The sequence below is a fragment of the Palaemon carinicauda genome, chromosome 10 (assembly GCF_036898095.1).
Source record: "Palaemon carinicauda isolate YSFRI2023 chromosome 10, ASM3689809v2, whole genome shotgun sequence".
Classification (NCBI taxonomy): Eukaryota; Metazoa; Arthropoda; class Malacostraca; order Decapoda; family Palaemonidae; genus Palaemon; species Palaemon carinicauda.
In genome coordinates this window covers 76,157,064-76,176,586 of record NC_090734.1, presented here as the reverse complement: position 1 = coordinate 76,176,586, position 19,523 = coordinate 76,157,064, and the positions used below count along the sequence as shown (strand labels likewise).

The window sequence follows — 19,523 nt, the reverse complement described above, 5'->3', positions numbered from 1 at the left end:
AGGAGTTAATAACCCCACTCAACCTTGGTTTATATGCATGTATGAGGGTTTGTGTTTTTATGATGGTCTGTGGACTTCGTCTTGTGGTGCGGTTCCCTCAGTCTAGATAGATAGTTTATGTCTATGTTGCAGGGTTAGGTGGTTGGTTTGAGTAAGGTTGCAGTTTTTATTATATGGGGCGAAGGTAGTTTCTGAAGTCTAGTCAAGTTGTTGGTCTTATCCCTTTGACAGACTCGATTGAGTTTTTTTGCAGCTTTGCAGGCTTACTCCTGGATAACTCCTAAGGGAAAGCCACTCTAAAGGCTGTACCTTTGAATCAGCTACCTTAGCAGGCAAGGAATCAAGGTGTTTTTATCTCCTACAACTCTTTTGTTGTTTCCCCAACGATGTTTACTGTGTTTCCCTCCTCCAAATGTGTGAATCAGCTATATATATATAACTGCCAGGTAAGTACTATTCATAAAAATGGAGTTTTTATGATAAAACAAAGTTTTATGAATACTTACCTGGCAGTTATATATATATTCTAAGGCCCACCCACCTCCCCTCAGGAGACAGGTCGGGCATAGATGAACTGAAGTCTTAGACATGGGAATGATTCCTTGGACCACCCTGTGACGGGTGTTACCACCTACCTCCCAACCACCACAAGGCGGTTGCCTCGTTTTGAAAAATTCTGCCGATTTAGAGATATCAGCTATATATATATAACTGCCAGGTAAGTATTCATAAAACTTTGTTTTATCATAAAAACTCCATATTTACATATATATATATGTATTTGTTCATTAACGATATAAACCTTAGCTATTTACATGGGGTAATTACTTTGGCGACAGCCGATGACGAGCCATAAAATTTTAACGAGGGTTTCCTACCCCCACCGCTAGTTAGCGGGGGGTAGGGAGGGGTAACTAGCTACCCCTCCACCCTCACACACACCGGTAATTAACTCACTTTACTTCTGGCTCGGGAAGAGAACAGACCTGTCTGTGCTCTCCCTCGCTTTGACCGCCACAGTAATCTGTTTTTGCTTTCTCTCTTTAATAGTGTGTGTGAAGTTGGCCTTTACTGACAATGCGTACCTGCCCTGGACTTCCCGGCCGCCCTTGCGGGGCCTTTATGTCGGCCGTGGAGACGGACCCGCACTCCTTATGCTCCCAGTGTAGGGGCCAACGGTGTGATAGTTCGAATTTGTGTATTGAGTGTAGGGAGTGGTCTACCTCCCAGTGGGAGAGGTTTGAACGGCGACGTAAGAAAAAGGCTAAGAGGGATCGTTCTCCTTCTGTGGTTTCTTGGAAGGGAGAAAATCCTAAGTCTTCCTCTTCCGCCGCCCATTCCTCCTCCGAAGCTCCCGCTCGGGCGGCCTCTTCCGAGAGGCCGGCGAGAGGTAGCGTAGACCGTGATGTTGATGTCATTAACCGATCCCGTGGCGAGGGAGAGGTCGCTGCCTACCATAGTGAGGCGGCTGCCCCTTCCCCCTCGGAGGAGGTATTTGTTTCTAACATTGACCTTTTTCAGCTTTGGGCTTCCTTGGGGCTACAGGGTTCGCCCTCCAAGGAAGTCTTGTTTGGTATGATCAAACGGGGTGCGGCTGCCGAACAATCGTCAACCTCAGCGGACATAGATCCTCTGTCTGTGGTTGACGTTGTTGTGTCGGAAACATCCCGTGGGTCTGACCAAACTCCTGTTTCTGTGGCTGCGGTAGCAGAAGGCTCTGTCTCTCCCTCTGAACATACTTCGAGGGAGGAGCTTAGTCCTACGGTCTCTCCTTCCGCTGAGACTCCCTCTCGGGGGAGTTCTCTGGTAGAGACGCCTCTTTGGAGGCCTGTTGATGGTCAGCCTGCTGATCCCACGTCCCCTCGTGGGCATATAAGGCGGAAGGCTCGTCCTCCCCTTCGCCGTAGAGGCCTTTCTTCCCCTTCAAAGGGGTTAGGAGGCGTCTCTTCGACTCATCGTCACCACAGTCCTCTGCGGAGGAGACGACTCGCCGTTCTCCTGATTTACCTGCTACCACCCTTGACCTCTCCAGGGACCGTTCGCGATCCCGGTCGGAGGATGATCGTCCTTCGGGACAAAGCGAGCTGTCACCTCAGCCGTCTACATCTACTGCTGCTGACGCGCCGGAGATTGCCACTGCGCAACCTCCTGATCCTTCGGGGTCTCAGGGACTTGAGCGCGCATCTGCGCAGCTCGCCCCTAAGCGTAAGGCTCCGCCTGCGCTACCTGTTGCTGTTGTTCCAGCTGTTCCTGATAAAGCGCCTCGGCGCTCACCCTTGGGCGTTCGCGCCACTGTTCCTGCTGATCGCCGTCACCCTTCTGCAGTTCCTGATGTAGCGCGTAAGCGCCCAACTGCGCAGGCACGCCCTGCTATAGCGCCGCCGCGCTCTCCTGCGCACTTGCAGCCAGTTCCTAATAAGGCACCTACGCGCCCACCGGTGCCCCAGCGGCCTTCAGCGCTCACGCGCCCTCCGGCTCCTCGCCGGCCCCCGGTTTCTGTTTCACCACGTGTGATCCAGGAGGTTCCTGAGTTGGCGCACAGGCGGCCACAGGTTCCTTCGGACTCGTCGCGCCCTGTGGGGGAGAGACGAGATACGCGTCCCCGCGCGATTCCAGAACCAGCGCTCACGCACACCCCATCGCGCACATCTAAGGAGATCCACGATAGTAGGGAGTCTCGTGATACGAGAGAGGTTCGCGATGCGCGTCCGCACGCAGTTCCTGACACAGCTCCATCGCGATCACGCGTCGCGACGACTCAGTTTGTCGCCCCAGAGGTTGCCAAGCCAGCGCACGGGCGCTCACGGCCGCCTCTGGAACCGCGCGAATCTGTTAATGTTACGATCGCGCTCGACGCACCCCAATCGCTCGTCGCCCCAGAGGTTGCCAAGTCAGCGCACGGACGCTCACGGCCGCTTCGGGACCAGCGCGATTCTGTTGATACTATGATCGCCCCTGACGCGCCCCAATCGCTCGTCGCCCCAGAGGTTGCCAAGTTATCGCATGGGCGCACACGGCCGCTCACGGCCGCCTCGGGAACCGCGTGAATCTGTTAATGCTACGATCGCGCTCGACGCTCCTCAGTCGCGCCCTATTCCTGCTTCCCGCCCCGTGCCTATCTTTAAGACAGCAGTGGGGCAAGCGGCTCGATCCTCGCGACCCCAGAAGCAGCGAACCCCGATGCGACGTGTTCCTGATACGCGCCATGCACTCCCACGATCCCCAGCTCGCCTAGCGTTTGCTCAGGCGAGTAAACCGGTCTAGTCGGGCCATCAGACCTCTCGTTCTCAGGTCGCTCGCGACCCTGCTCCCGCGCCATCGCGCCCTCGGCCAGTCCTACCGGACACTCGTTCGGGCGCTCCTGTTATCTATCGCCCTCCGGGCCTGCATCAAATCACTGCGCGCCCTTGCGCTCAGCCGCCTCCTGTTCCAGCTCGCCGCACGCCTACGCCTTCGCCCACTCGCTCTCGCGGGCATGTTCCCGGTCTAGCTCCTGCGCGCCCTCGCACCATCGCTCCCGACCATCCTCCTGTGCGCCATCGCTCCCGACCATCCTCCTGCACATAAACCTGCTGGAGATGAAGGCCATCTTTCTGGCCCTTCAAAAGTTCCACCAAGTCCTGGCGGGCCACTCTGTAGTGGTGATGAGCGACAACACTACGGTGGTGGCTTACATCAGCAAGCAGGGAGGTACCTTTTCGGAACAGCTGTCACATCTTGCATTAGAGATCCTGAGATGGTCCGAAGCCCACTCGATATCACTTGTGGCTCGCTTCATTCCAGGCAAGAGGAATGTGCTCGCCGACAGTCTGAGCAGAGCGACGCAGATAGTGAGTACCGAGTGGTCTTTGGATCCTCGGATAGCCAACAAAGTCCTGATTTTGTGGGGTTCCCCGACTGTGGACCTGTTCGCTACAGCGTTGAACACCAAGCTTCCGCTATACTGCTCTCCAGTCCCGGACCCCAAGGCCCTCTGGCAAGATGCCTTCCAACAACGGTGGGACAACGTAGACGTATACGCCTTTCCCCCATTCTGTCTGATGACGAGGGTCCTCAACAAGACCAGAACATCGGTCAACCTCTCGATGACCTTGATAGCTCCGCTATGGCATCACGCAGAGTGGTTTCCGGACCTTCTGCAGCTCCTCACGGAGATCCCGAGGGAACTCCCTCCACGTCATGAGCTACTCAAACAACCACATTCCAACATCTTTCACAAAGCCGTAGCTTCGCTTCGACTTCACGCCTGGAGACTATCCAGCATCTCTTCAAAGAGAGAGGGTTTTCGCAACAAGTTGCGGAAAGGATGTCTGGCCACCTGCGAAGGTCATCCGCAGGAGTCTACCATGCGAAGTGGAGAGTCTTCTGTGGTTGGTGCCGTGGAAGGGGTATATCTCCCCTCGATGCCACTTTACCAGCAATAGCGGAGTTCCTTGTGTATCTGCGGGAAGAATGCGCCTTTCAGTCTCGGCAGTGAAAGGCTATCGCTCAGCCTTAAGTCTTGCCTTCAGGCTCAAAGGAATGGACATTTCCTCCTCGCTGGAACTGTCTCTTCTCATACGGAGTTACGAACTTACCTGCCCTCAGTTGGAAGTGAGACCTCCTCCTTGGAACGTGGTTCGGGTTCTCAGGTCTCTTAAGAGGCCTCCCTACGAACCATTGCGCTAGGCTTCTGATCGCCACCTTACCTGGAAGACGGTGTTCCTGCTAGCTCTGGCCTCGGCCAAGCGAGTCAGTGAATTGCTTGGTCTCTCCTACGACGTCGCCCATTCAAGGGGATGGGGGGAGGTAACGTTCGGCTTGGTCCCTGAGTTCGTTGCTAAGACTCAGAACCCGGGAGTGCCGGAGCCTAGGTTCGACTCTTTCCAGGTCTCGAGTCTGTTCTGTAACAGATGACCCAGACCATCTCCTACTGTGCCCAGTCAGGAGTCTGAGGTTGTATCTCAAAAGAACAGCTGCAGCCCGCCCCCAGGTGCGGAACTTGTTCGTCAGCACCGGGGAAACGAAAAGGAGGGTCACCAGAAATACCATCTCGGCCTGGATCCGCAAGGTGATCCACCTGTCCTTGAGTTCTGACCCTCCTCCGTCGCGGCGCCCTAGGTCGCATGATGTCAGGGGCGTTGTTACGTCTCTGGCCTTCAAGAAGAACTTTTCGGTGACGCAGGTCCTGCAAGCTGGGGTGTGGAAGCGTCAGACCACCTTCACGGCCCACTACCTGCAAGACGTGACACACAGGAGGCTCGATACGTTTTCTATCGGCCCTGTGGTGGCTGCACAACAGCTGGTCTAACCTCAGGCTCCTAATTAGACAAGTAGCAGAGGGTTGAGGGCATTGTTACCCGGTTTTAGTCTGTGTGAATGAAAAGATCTGTCTGGCCCTTTTCTTTTCTTCATCCTCTCCTCCTTGGAGAAAAACAGCATCTTGGGTCCTTTGCACAGCTGACCTCGAACCTCTGCAGGTAAGCCATGCTCCCTTGTGATCCTAGTATTAAGTTGTAATACTGTCATGTCCCCATACCCTGACGAGGTGGTATTGGGTAGTCCTAGCCTAGATTTCCCTCTAAAGAACTCCAGGCCAACTTCCTAGGACATGTCACTGCTCACCTTCACACACGACTTACGCAGGCCGCAGCAGCTCCTCAGCTGTCTGCGAGGTGCAGGGGCCCCAACCCTGGAGTTTCCTTTATGGACTCGGGTTAGGAGCCCCCGGGCAAGCCAAAGCCAGTACGGCAGGGGACTTACCTCCCTTCCTAAGGGTTGAGTCACCCCATGTAAATAGCATTGGTTTGTATTCAGTTACGGAACAAATGACATTCGTAGATAATTTGTATTTTTCCTAACGATACAAACCTTAGCTATTTACAGTTATGTGCCCGCCAGCCCTGTCCCCCATGATAAGCCCTACCTCTAAGTAAAGTGAGTTAATTACCGGTGTGTGTGAGGGTAGAGGGGTAGCTAGCTACCCCTCCCTACCCCCCGCTAACTAGCAGTGGGGGTAGGAAACCCTCGTTAAAACTTTATGGCTCGTCATCGGCTGTCGCCAAAGTAATTACCCCATGTAAATAGCTAAGGTTTGTATCGTTAGGAAAAATAAAAATTATCTACGAATTTGTCATGTTTATTATTATTTTTTTTTCTCTCTCTTTATGGCATGGATGTTTCTACATCTGTTATTGCCACTTGGGCGGATGTTTCTACATCCGGTATTGCTGCCTGCTTTGATGAATGGGAAAGGTGTCACGGTTGGGAGGTGTTTGTGCTCAAAGCTATATGTGAGAGTATTGGATGATCTCAGCCATCCGGAAGATGGTTTGGACCTTTTTGGCGGAACTATTCTCAAGTGTTGGGTCTTCGGAATCCAGGGGGGATCCAACGCTTGGGGTAGGACTCTCGGCTTTTGGCCGGAAGCCCGTCATTATAGATATGGGGAGGATGATTCCATAGTTTCTTGGTCTCAGTCCTAACAGGTGGGTTCAGCTTACACCTGTGCCTCTATATCTGTTTTGATGCTATCCTTCGGGTAGGGTATGGAGTGGACCATCTGGGAAGTATACTCTCACTGTGCCGGTAGTGGAGAGTGCAAATTTCCTTCCCAACATGTGATGCCTTAATGTTCTCAAGCAGGTAAATCAAACTATTCAAAAAATCACACTTCTCTTTTCTTTATTCTGATGGATTCTTGTGAGAATGACCCCACCTCCCCCGGATATGCTGACTCGCCCCCGGCACTGTTGACGACCTCTGGCAATTCATTTAAAGAAAACTCCGTTGACGACGTAGGAACTAAAAAGGACTATTCTTTAAACACTCGGAAAAAGGGTAATTTGGGCAGCACAGGAAAACTGAATGTCCTGCACGTTACCCAAATCCCATTAGAAGCTAATTATGATATGCTACATAAAATATTTGAGTGTTACGGATTAATAAAAGAAATTAGAATGAAACTTCAAGATGATAATTGGGAATCTTGGTTATCATTTAATTGTCATGAGGAAGCATTTAATGCAAGCCGTAATATTGTTGATATTAAAGTAGGTACAGTAATATGAGTGTTAAGGGTGCTCTGTGTAATGGGGCACCTAAAGATCTGGATGTCTACAGACCAGCAGACTGGGCTGATAAAGATATAGAGGCAGATATGCCATCCCAAAGAAAGCCAAAACCACCAATGTGGCTTCTTGCTCAATCTGTAGGAGGTACGGAAAATTATTTCAAGATCTGCAAATTTCTTCAGAGGAAGGTAGGTACGATCGCACCTGGAGATATATCTCGATTCGGTAAGAAAAGTTACTTGATAAAGGCCAAGTCATACACACAGTCTGTTATACTGACCAATTTGAAGACAGTAAATGATGATATAAAATTGGACATCAAACCCCATCTAAACTTTAGCTATTGAAGGGGAGTGCTTTTTAATAGGGATCTGTATGAATTTACTGAAGAGGAGATATTGGCTATGTGTCCTCTATCAGTGTGGAAAGTACATAAAGTACCTAGAACATCAATGATTGTTCTTACTTTCCATGATGCCGATGTACCTTTCCACATAGACATAGAAAACGAAAGGATCAGAGTTCAACCTTTTAAGCAGAAGCCACTGCAATGTTATAATTGCTTTAAATTTGGACATCCTTCCAAAGTTTACAGTAGTGAAAAAATTTGTAATACTTGCTCCAATATTTACCATGGGGAATGTACACTTGAGGCAAGGTGCTTAAACTGCAACTCTGATCATAAATCTAATGATAGGAGCTGCCAGTTTTATAAGTTAGAAGAGGCTGCCCTCAATAAATCAATTATTGAACATGTAAGCGTGGGGCATGCCAAGAGATTATTAAATAAATCTAATACTTATGCAAAGACATTAAAAACAGGAGAAAAAGTTCCTCGGGAATCATCTCACCCACCTACTACTGTAGGTAGTTCTCGAAAAAGGAATTCACCATCTATTGATAAAGTGCTGCATAAGACAAGAACATCTCCTCCTAAAGATTTATCATTGAGTATCAACAAAAAGACATTGCCCACCACTATCAAACCTTTGCCCCCCATTACAAAGGATAGTACTAACCTCTCCCAGGCCATATCCTTGCCTGATTTAATGGAGATTCCACCTGGCACCAAGTTATCAGGTGTACCTGTAGTGGGGAAGGTACAAAAACCTGGTAACTCACAACCTATTAATCGTAAAAGAGAGAGACCTCCATCTCTCTCACCCCCTTCCATAAGAAATACTAGAATTATGACATCAAATAAATATGATGTTTTGTCTGTTGATGTTGCCGATCAACCAGAAGGCAATTTAAATAAATCAGAAATTCAAGTTGAGGTCCACCATCCCCCTCAACAAATAGATAAAAAAGATACTGTACAGAGAAAAACACCAACATAAAACCCAACATAACAAGACCATCTCTGAAGAAACCTACAGGTAATAATGTTAGATTAAAAACTGCTAATGGGAAGACCTCATCCAAGATGTCTTTCCGAAATAATCCATAGTTTTCTCCTCAATTTTGCAATGGAACTGTCAGGGTTTAAGGGCAAAATTTGAAGAACTTAAGCTCCTAATTCATGAACATTCCCCCATAATTGTATGTCTACAGGAAAGTATGCTTGATGCTAACACTCCTAGTCCTCGAGAGTATGTTAGCTATAGAACACCATATAATCATCAAGCAGGGAGCCATGGTGGAAGTCTCATGTACGTTCGTCGAGATGTTCCCCAAATACCTATGTCTATATGTACAACACTGCAGGCAGTGGTTTTAGAAATTGATATAGGAAGAAAATATACAATATGCTCTCTCTACTTGCCTCCAAATGATAATATTTTATATGATGATTTAGCAGAGGTCATTCATCAACTCCCTCAACCATTTCTCTTACTGGGAGATATGAATGGTAGACATCCTTATTGGGGTGATATTTTAGCAAACACAATGGGCAATATTATCTCATCAATTGTGGAGAATGAGGATGTGGGACTCCTTAATACAGGAGAGCCCACACACTTCCATGTTCAGACAGGTACCTTGTCATGCATTGACCTTTCAATTGCAAGCTCTAACTGCCTTCTTGATTTTGATTGGAGGACATTAGATGATTGGCGTACTAGTGATCATGCACCAATCATTATAAACACCAACAAGGGTCCGTCTTTACAAAGATCGCCACGATGGAATCTTGACAAGGCAGACTGGGTTAGATTTTGTGAGCTAAGTGAAATCGAAGGGAGTGCAGATCAGTTTGAAAGTATTGATGATGCCATAGACCTACTGAATGGAACTCTCCATACAGCAGGAATCAATTCGATTCCCAAAACCACAGGAATATTCAAAAGACGACCAGTCCCGTGGTGGTCTTCAGAATTAACAGCCTTGCACAGAGCCACCAGAAAATCTCTGACTAGATTGCGTAAACGCTGTACGGAGGAAAATTTGATAATGTACAAAAAGTGTAGAGCACAGTTCCGCCGTGCCATGAAGATAGCTAGACGCCAATCTTGGGTGGCTTTTGTTTCCTCCATTAATAGTAGGACACCACCATCTTCTGTATGGAGGAAAGTAAAAAAGATTGCAAGCAAATAAACCCCAAACCCACCACCAGTGTTAAAGGTGAATGGTCAGTATGTGACTGAAGGAAATGAAGTTAGCAATGCCCTGGCTGACCATTTTTCAAATGTATCGTGCAAGAGTGTAGCAGCTCCTGGTCACCAATACAGGAGCATTGAAGAAAAGAAAATTTTAAATTTTGCAACAGGAAGGGAAGAGTCATATACTGTAATTCTCCTTTCACTGAAAGAGAATATGATTCTGCACTTTCCACTTGCAACGATACAACACCTGGACCTGATGGAATTCCATACGCAATGATTAAACATGTACATTTTAATACAAAGTTGTTTATTTTAAGCATTATTAATAGAATATGGTATGATCATAGTTATCCAAGTGTTTGGGAACTAGCCATTATTTTAGCCTTTTTAAAACCCGGGAAGGACAAGTTTTTAGCAGCAAACTACTGACCTATTGCATTGACATCTTGTTTATGTAAAATTATGGAGAAGATGGTCAATGCAAGACTGATGTGGTACCTTGAAAAAAATGGTATTTTATCACCGTTTCAATGTGGATTCAGAAAAATGCACTCAACGACTGATGTGCTGGTATGACTCGAGTCCTCCATTTGTGAAGCGTTTGCTTCCAAACATCACCATGTGACAGTCTTTTTTTATCTTGAAAAGGCATATGATACCACATGGAGATATGGTATACTTAAAACCATTCATGAAATCGGATTGAGAGGAGAGGTACCACTATTCATTCAGTCATTTCTTTCACATAGAGTTTTCCAAGTGAGAGTTGGGGAAGCTCTATCACAGAGTAAATGCCAGGAAGAAGGAGTTCCTCAGGGGAGTGTGCTGAGTGTAACCCTTTTTGCACTAGCAATTAATGGGATATCCTCAGACGTTCCCCGGGATGTTCTCGCAACATTATTTGTGGATGATCTCTCCATATCATTTGCTGGGACTAAAATGGCAATGGTTGAGAGAAAAATACAACACTCTATTGATGAAATTATCCATTGGGCCGATATGAATGGATTTAAGTTCTCGACAAGTAAAACTAAAATTGTCCATTTCTGTCGTATCCGGGGAGTACATCCAGACCCGGATATATACATCAAAGGTCAACGGATCCCATGTGCAAGTGAAGCTAAATTTTTAGGGTTGATATTTGATTGTAGGCTTACATGGGTTTCTCACTTAAAAGCATTAAAAGCTAAATGTGTTGAAGCTATGAATCTTTTAAAAGTATTGTCCCATACATCATGGGGGGCAGACCGCAATACAGGTGGTTCCATTCAAGGTATCATCAACCCCTCCATGGAAATTACATGACATATCTTTTTGTGAATACTTTATTGGAGTTAAGAAGAATATGACTGACTTAGAATCCAGGTCTCTTTTTATGGAACATGTTGAAGAACATAGGGGATTGACTTTTATATATACTGATGGCTCCAAATCTGATGCTGGCGTTGGATTTGGAGTACATAGTAATGATTTTAATTGTAGAGGTGCACTTCCTCTAACAGCTTCCATATTTACTGCCGAACTGTATGGCATACTAACCGCTATTGAGAAAATAGCTTTGGAAAAGGAGGGTAATTTTACAATTTTTAGTGATGCAAGGAGTGTTCTTCAAGCTTTAGAAGTTTTCAATTCTAGTAACCCTCTAGTTTTAAAGATTTTAGAAAGGGTTTTTATTATTGGATGGAGAGGTATAACAGTTCGATTTTGTTGGGTTCCAGCACATGTAGGTGTGTCCGGGAACGAGAAGGCAGATTTAATGGCGAAGAATGCGGCATCCGAGTTGCTACCAAGGAGGTATCCCATTCCCTGTAATGATTTCCTACCTTACATCAAGAAATTTCTTTGTAATAAATGGCAACAGCACTGGGATAGTCAAGATGGCAATAAAATGAGGGAAGTAACAAATATCATATCACCTTGGAGGTATAACATGATACCCCGAAAATGGGAGACGACTCTTTGCCGTCTCCGTATTGGTCACACACGGTTGACACACGAGTTTCTGCTGAAGGGCCAACACCAACCATATTGTGAGGACTGTTTAGTACCTTTAACAGTGAGGCATTTGTTGACCGAATGCCCTAATTTTACTAACTTGAGAAATAGATACCTGTTTGAGGCTCGAGGTGAGGATGGCAGGTTCATCCTTGCCAAGTTTCTTGGACATGATGTGTCCTACTATGCGAGCGGAATTTTTAGATTTATTTCAGAAGCAGGTCTTCTGAAAACTATTTAACAATTGTAATGACTTCTTAACTTTTATGGTTTTAATTGAATTCTCTCTTATTTTTCATATATAATAAATGCTATCGGCGTCAATGACCTTAGATGTCAGGATGCCAGAAAACTTTCAATCAATCAATCAGTCAATCGCCCACCAGTGGTCAATTTGTGGGCGAGTGCCATTCTCAGGCATAGGGACTCGATAATTGAGAGATTCCATCGACAGGTTCCCCAGGTAGAAGTGACGAGGCTCAGAAACTCCACTAATGATGACTACTCCCTTTTCAGGATGGAAGAGGTGGAGAGGGTGTTGGGGCACTGGAGGAAGTCCAACCATGATTCCTTTCTCCGTAAGGCCTTGACATTTCGGTCCTACCGCATAGCTCCGTCGTAGAAGAAGCATCCACAGATCACCAAAATGCCAACATCTAAGACGACCACATCTAAGAAGGTGTCTAAGAAGTCCTTTTCTGTCAAGGAACAAAAGAGCTCTAAATCCTCTTGTGGAGGAAGAGGGACTAAAATGAGTGGCCGAGACGGCTCCCGCTAGGACCAGCAATCCTCCCACTTGTCTACCAGTTGGGGTTTACCTGCAACGCCACTGGTAGTAGTAGTAGCAGCATAGTGGTGAACCCTGGACAGTCTCCTTGATTCATTCAGGGTATCGTGTCCCGTTCCTCCAATCTCTCCATCCAATCCAGTTCCATCGAGCTCCTATGCGAAGGGATCTGCAAAGGAGCAAGCCCTACAGGCCGAAGTCCAGAACATGATGGGGTAGGCTAACCCCCCTTACCCTCCCCTGCTAACTAGCAAGCGGGTAGTTATATATCACCTTAAAGTCTTATGGCTAGTCTTCTAGCTTCTCCAAAAGTATAATCCCTATAAATAGCTGCAGGTTTGTATCGTTAGGAAAAATACAAATTACTTGCAAATTTGTTATTTTTAAACTAAAGGGCCTTGATCTCTCCTCATCATGGGAACTATCCAGTGGTTTTGAACAGACTGGCTCTCCTCAGGAACTTAAGTCTCCCTCTTGAAATGTGGCGAAGTTTCTTATGAACCCTTGCATAAATCTCTGGACTGGGATCTTACCCTGAAGACTCTTTTCCTTCTTGGCTTATCCTCAGCCAAGAGAGTAAGTACTTGGAACTGTACTTGTTTATAGATTTGACTCTCATGATCTTGTCTCTTAAGAGCAGTCAGAAAATATCTGAAGAAAACAGCTTCTCTGAGGCCTAAAGTTCCTAACTTATTTGTGAGCACAGGCCACTCCAAAAAGAAAATATCTAAGAATGCTATTCGCTTTTTACTTGGGACTATTATGAGAGCGTATAAATCCTCTGGGAAAGCATCGCCAGGCTCCCCCTTGAGCACATGATGTCCGTGGTGGACTTGTTGCAACCCTAGCATTTCGCAACAAGCACTCAGTAGCTCAAGTTCTTAGTGCAGGGGTTTTGTGGAGACAGAACACCTTCACAGGCCACTTCTTGAAAGATTGCACTTATAGCTCTTTGGATACATTCTGCTTAGGGCCTGCTGTTGTGGCTCAGCAAATAATTTAACGATTTCTTACAGGACGCTATATCCTTTATCACTGCATCAGTTATTCTCTGCATTATAGGGGTAAGAAAAGTAGATCAAGTCTGAATATATAGTATTCACAAGATTTGGCCCTGAATTACTTGCTTGGATTACACCCTAATGGAGGTAAGAATGAAAAGTTATAATTAGGAATATTTATTTCTCATAATTTTTTATGCTCAATAATGACACTGCTTCACCTCTACTTTCTTCCTGAAAGTACAACCCCACCTCATCATGAGCCGGTTGAACTTTCTTAATCTGCTTACTTTTTTACTTTTGCATAAAACCTTTTTTACTATTGTAAATGTCTTAGAGCGAGTGACCTCATAACAGACTTCCTCCCACTAAGGGAGACTCCTATTTAAATGGCTCAGAAGTTTTCATCCATCTAGGAATAAACTACAACTTTTTAAAATTATTTGTATTTTCCTAGGTATACAAACTTGAGTCATTTAAGCAAAGGTCCTGCCTCATCCACCCCAAAAGTCTCGACCAGGGTAGAATAGAGCTTGCAGTACATAACACTGCCCAGCTGTGGAGTTGCTGAATACCCTAATATATATGCAAGTTAAATCCCATTTTCTTTTTAATTGTCTGCTCATACAAAATTGATTTAGGAATAACCCATTTAAATGACTCAGGTTTGTATAACTAAGAAAAATCCAAATTATTTGATAAAAATTGTAGTTTTTACTATACTGTATAACAATTTTTGAGTTTTTAAAAAAATTAGATGCGAGATCCGGGTAAATATTAATTTTTATTATATTATTTTCTCTTGCCAGTTAGTGGAATCAGCTAGCATTGACAACACTCAGGATAACCTTATCAATGAAGGGAGTCTTCTCACACATCAAAATGAAGTTCCAATATCTTCAGAAGAAGGTATGTACAGTATTTCCATGTTACAGATATTTTTTACTCATCTTGAATTATTAGAAACCTTTTATGTGGACTCATATAAACATTGATGGATTCTTTTGAAATAGTATGTAAACTTACTTTGAAAATTACTTAAACTGTATTTGGAGTTTTTTCACCAGCTCACTATAGTACTTACAATTGGATCCATTTGATATTTACCACAAAATCCAAGACACCTTAGTTTGTTGTAGAATAAGAAGATTAGTAGCAGCCAGGAACTCTATGGATGCTCAAAAGATTTCCCAAGTCTGGTTTCTTACTGTCTCATGTGTGTATTCTGAACAGCTGCAAGAATCTTGAGGGTCAGGAGGAGGGCAACTCTGATTATAAGTACTGTAATACTGTATAAAGTATATAAAGTATTTATAGACATGTTAATTCAATTGATGAAATCACCATACCTTAACACTACTATAGATGTGAACTGAAAACAGGGCCAGCTATATCCGAAGAATTTGAGATAAATGCAAATTGAAAACAGGGTTAGAAATATCAGAAGAATTTGAGATAAATGTTGATATCCATCAAAGATCAGCACCATTCCATTACTGTTTATCATAGTAATGATAAAGGAATCATCTGGGAGCTGCTGTATGCAGATGACTTCGTGTTAACATCATAATATGAGGAAAAGGTTGTGAAACTTTTGAAAAGTGGAAGACTAGAAGGGAGAGACAGCTGAAAATTGGTTTAACCTGTGGTGATGGGGAGGCAGAAAAAGTACAATTAAGATAGTTGTTATGATTGGTGTAATTTTAGTAATAATAATTGTAGTAATTAAGATTTTTATTGCAAAACTTGTGATGATGGGATGGGAAGCAGAGAAAAAGTACAATCAGGATAGAGTTGTTATTATTACTGGTATTTAATAATAATAATTGTAATAATTAAGATTTTTAAATATTTAACTTCGCTGGTGAATATATAGCTGCAACTCTGTTGCTCGACAGACAAACTCTACGGAAAAAACTCGCCAGCGATCGCTACACAGGTTGCGGGTGTGCCCAACAGCGCCATCTGTCGACCAGATACCCAGCTCTTATGTAAACAAAGACTCAATTTTCTCTCTGTCGACGTGTCGACAAGACGTACTTACTCGCTGTTGCTAAACTGGAGTTTTTCACATCTTATTGGTGAAGTACTATATTCTGGTTTTGAGCTTTCGCAATGCAGGTGTTTTATCTTCATCTTAAATCTTGAACTCGTTTTGGATAGATTTAATTATGGTGACAAAGAGAGTATGGACTTTCTTTCACTTTTAAATGGCCGACCCTTCCCTTAGACGGAAGTGTGTTTAGGCTTTTAGTAATTATCTTATCACGTTATAAATTATTTATAGATTTTCCTCTATATATTTTATATCTCTCCGCCTTTATTAGGCCTCTTCGATTAACTTTCCATTTATTATAAACATATAAAAATAAATTTTAATGTTTTGTTTATATGCGACCTTTCCTGAGAGTAGGCGGTCCTAACTTGGAAACCGAAGTTAATCAACGTTGAGCCCTTTATATCGTAAATAGCTTTTAAAGAGCTAAGGATTTAAAACTTTTTAAATGTAATATTTTATGAAAGAATTTCTTTGATAGTCTTCGTACTGTTTTCAAAGATGAACTAACGTTTAGTTTATTTATGCTACGCAGTTGTTGACGTTCAGTACGTTCAACATGCGCTCTATCGTTACGATAGAGAGAGAGTGTATCACGGTTTCACTTTGCAGTAAGAGTAAATCGATTCTGACGTTTTGTTCATTCTTTCTTAGCTTAAATGTTTTAAATTCTATTTTAAAGGAACTTTTTATTTGAAAAACTTTTCAGTTTTTTCCTTTAGTCAAATAACATGTTTTTTTGACGAAATATAATTGGGCTCTTCTCTTAGGTGCGAAATCAAGAGAGAAAGAGAGAGAGAGATAGAGACGGAGGGAGAGAGAGGAGAGAAAACGTTCCGTTCAAGCGGGTAACGTTGTTCTCGAGTTACTCTCGTCCCTAGTCTCTGTACGGGGAGGAAGGATAAAACGTTTTTAGTTTTTTATTCTCGTCCCCAGGCTATGTGCGGTGAGAGATTGAAAACGTAGTTTATATGAACTAGTGTTTAGTCTCTTTCCCAGCCACTGAATTTTTTATCTTAAAATATGTTTTCTGTTTTTTGCTGGTATTAATGAGCTTGCATTATACGACTGATTTCGCAATTACTACCTTTTAATGAAGGGTAGAATTGCGTGTTTCAGGTAGAAATCAGTAAAAGTTTCGATTTCAGTGAAATAAGTGCAAAACAGAAAATCGAAGTGATAAAGTGATATGCGCAAAGTGTTACAGTGTTGCGTCCGAGGGTTCGTCTGTTCGTGCCTGTCGTTCACCTAGTCCGGGACCTCTTGCAAGCTTCCAAGCCCAGGGGAGAAGTAATGTCGAACGACTTATGGGTTCGAGAGGCCTTGATCAACGAACAGACGTTTCCCTCTATGGTATCGGGTGTATCTTACCAAGATCTCCCCTACCATAAGACGAGAGAGACGTTTTTTCTCCTCGTCATCCGAAGGCTTTTCGCATAAGAAACCTGTCACAAGGTTTCGAAGCCCTTAAGCGAAAGTCAGTCCTTTCAGGACAGGTCCAGCGTCCTGGTTACAGCCATTAGGACAGCTCTGACCCTATGCAGTCATCGGATAACTGCTCGCCGCCTAACAAAAGCGTAACACAGACCCCGAGAGTCTTTTTTGTTGGCAAAGTGTTGCGGTCACAGACGTTACCCTCGTCTCTTACCACAACCATTTCCGTTGATCCTTAATGGGTTGTATGGCAAGACATGCAGAATATGCTTGCCTCCCTTATGGAAGACTATTCTGCCGATTAGTCCGTTGAGTCTAGCCGTTTATCTATCTCATCGATATCCTGGCTTTCAGCCAACCTAACGTTCCTTTGTGCTTCCTGTTGACGTTGGCGTAGCTAAGTCACGTCAGTCAGGTTGTTTAGAACCACACTCGATGCGGTCTCGTGTGGATTTTCAGCCGCATTTGGACGTTAGGCCACTTGCTGATGCTCCTGTTGACGTTCAAGACGTTCGCTAACAATCGGAGTTGACTTGTTTTGACGCTGTGCGTCAACCTCCGCTTTCTAGAGTTGTTTTGACTGCTCAGTCTAGGCAGTCAAAGCAGTCTCGAGTGGACGCTGTGCGTCCTCACGCACCTGTTGTGGTTGACAGTTCAGTTGTTGACAGTTCACAGACTGTCAAGCAGTTACATGACGTTGCGTTCTGGTCCGCTACTAATGCACCAGTGAGTGTGGACTCTGCTTGTAAAGCATTGCCACCACGGTAGGTCTCTCCCTTGCTTGAGACTCGGCTTTTATCGGACAAGGTTCCTGTAGATGAGGAAGTTGCTGTTCCCCCTCCTACTGATATTCCCTTGAGGACTCTGTCAGATGGAGAGGAGCCTAAAGCTGCTTAGCCCTCTATGGACTTTAATTAAATCATGATGATTGTTTTTTTAAGGATCTTTGTCCGGATCTTATTCGCCTAAACGTCAGAGCTTACACTAGGCCTAGCTACTTCGAAGCCGTTGTTTTTAAGCTAGTGCTCTCTCGCTCTCCTAGAGAGCTTTATGTTGGCTAGGCGACTGGTTTATCACCAGGAGGAGTTTGGGGGATACTGCCTTTGCTTTCCCTTCTTTTAAACTGGCTTATAGAGCGAGAGTCTGATATGACACGAGAGAAGTTCTCGGCTTGGGAGTTCATGCCTCTGCCCAGATAGACTTCTCAAATCTCGTAGAATCTCCCTGGCGCCTGGCCAGGAGACGCTCCAAGTATTTTACAGGTCAACTTCACAGCTGTTTTCGAGCCTTTGAAGTTTTGCTGTACAATTATGTCATGCATAAACAAGGCTTTCAGGGATGGAAAGCGGTACCGCCTCAGTCGCTAACCCCTGTCTGTTGCCGCACCTGCTCCCGTAGACCCTAAATGGGCTTTGCTGCAAGACATGCAGTCCAAGCTTGCATCCTTGATAGAGGACTTTAATGCGGAGAAGGTTGCTGCCGAACCTTCTGGCCAACAACCTTCCAACCGGTCGGTTGTGCGCCCTGTTGACGCTGAGGTAACCTTCTCACGTCTGCCAGTTGAGGTGGTTCCTCCACCGATGCGACCCAGTGTGGGTTGCCAGCCGCACGTTGACGTTAAGCGACGCTCGGAGGTGGTTGTTGACGTTCAGGACGTTCAACAACCAGCAGAGGTGACTTGTTTTGACGCAGTGCGTCAACCTCAGCAACCCGGTATGGTGTTGACTGCACAACCCAGACGGTCTAGACAGTCTCGGGTGGACGCTGTGCTTCCTCGCGCACCCATGGTTGTTGACAGTTCACAGACTGTGCAGCAGTTCCATGATGTTGCGTCCGGCTCCGTCACGTATGCACCAGTGCGACCAGACTCAGCGAGCCAGACGTTGCCCACTCCGTTGCCGTTTCCTCATCAGTTTTCGGATGAGGAACCCTCTGATGAGGACGTTGCTGAACAACAAGACGATCAGCCCCCAGAATAGATCAAGCCCTGCTATCCATCCAGAAGATGCTGAAGAAGGAACGCTGCTCAGTCAGGCTGTGGATGAGTCTGGTAGGGACGCTGTCATCCGTGGAACAGTTTGTGTCACTAGGAAGACTACACCTCCGTCCTCTTCAATACCATCTAGCTTTTCACTGGAAAAAGGACAAGACGCTAGAAGCGGTCTCGATCCCGGTTTCCGAAAAGATAAAGTCTTGTCTGACTTGGTGGAAGGACAATATCAACCTAAGAGAGGGTCTTCCCCTGGCTGTTCAGACTCCCAACCACGTTCTCTTCTCGGACGCATCGGACGTGGGCTGGGGCGCGACACTAGACGGTCGGGAATGCTCAGGACTGTGGAACTCGAGTCAGAGGAGCATGCATATCAACTGCAAGGAGCTGTTGGCAGTACATCTGGCCTTGAAAAGCTTCAAGTCTCTCCTTCGAGGCAAAGTGGTGGAAGTTAACTCGGACAACACCACGGCTTTGGCGTACATCTCCAAACAAGGAGGTACCCAATCACTGACATTGTACGAGATCACAAGGGACCTGCTCATCTGGTCAAAAGGTCAAGACATCTCCCTAGTAACGAGGTTCATCCAAGGCGACTTGAACGTCATAGCAGATTGTCTCAGTCGGAAAGGGCAAGTAATTCCAACCGAATGGACCCTCCA

General features: G+C 45.4%; 1 protein-coding gene across 2 annotated transcripts in view; it reads left to right on the top strand.

Annotated features, from left to right (window-relative positions):
* Positions 1-19,523, top strand: part of LOC137648651 (uncharacterized) — a 522,517-nt gene that overhangs the window by 88,784 nt on the left and 414,210 nt on the right. For both annotated transcript variants that reach the window (XM_068381656.1, XM_068381655.1), the window contains exon 3: positions 14,191-14,290. In XM_068381656.1, the coding sequence (XP_068237757.1) occupies positions 14,191-14,290 (100 nt within the window). The remainder of the gene's footprint in view (positions 1-14,190; positions 14,291-19,523) is intronic.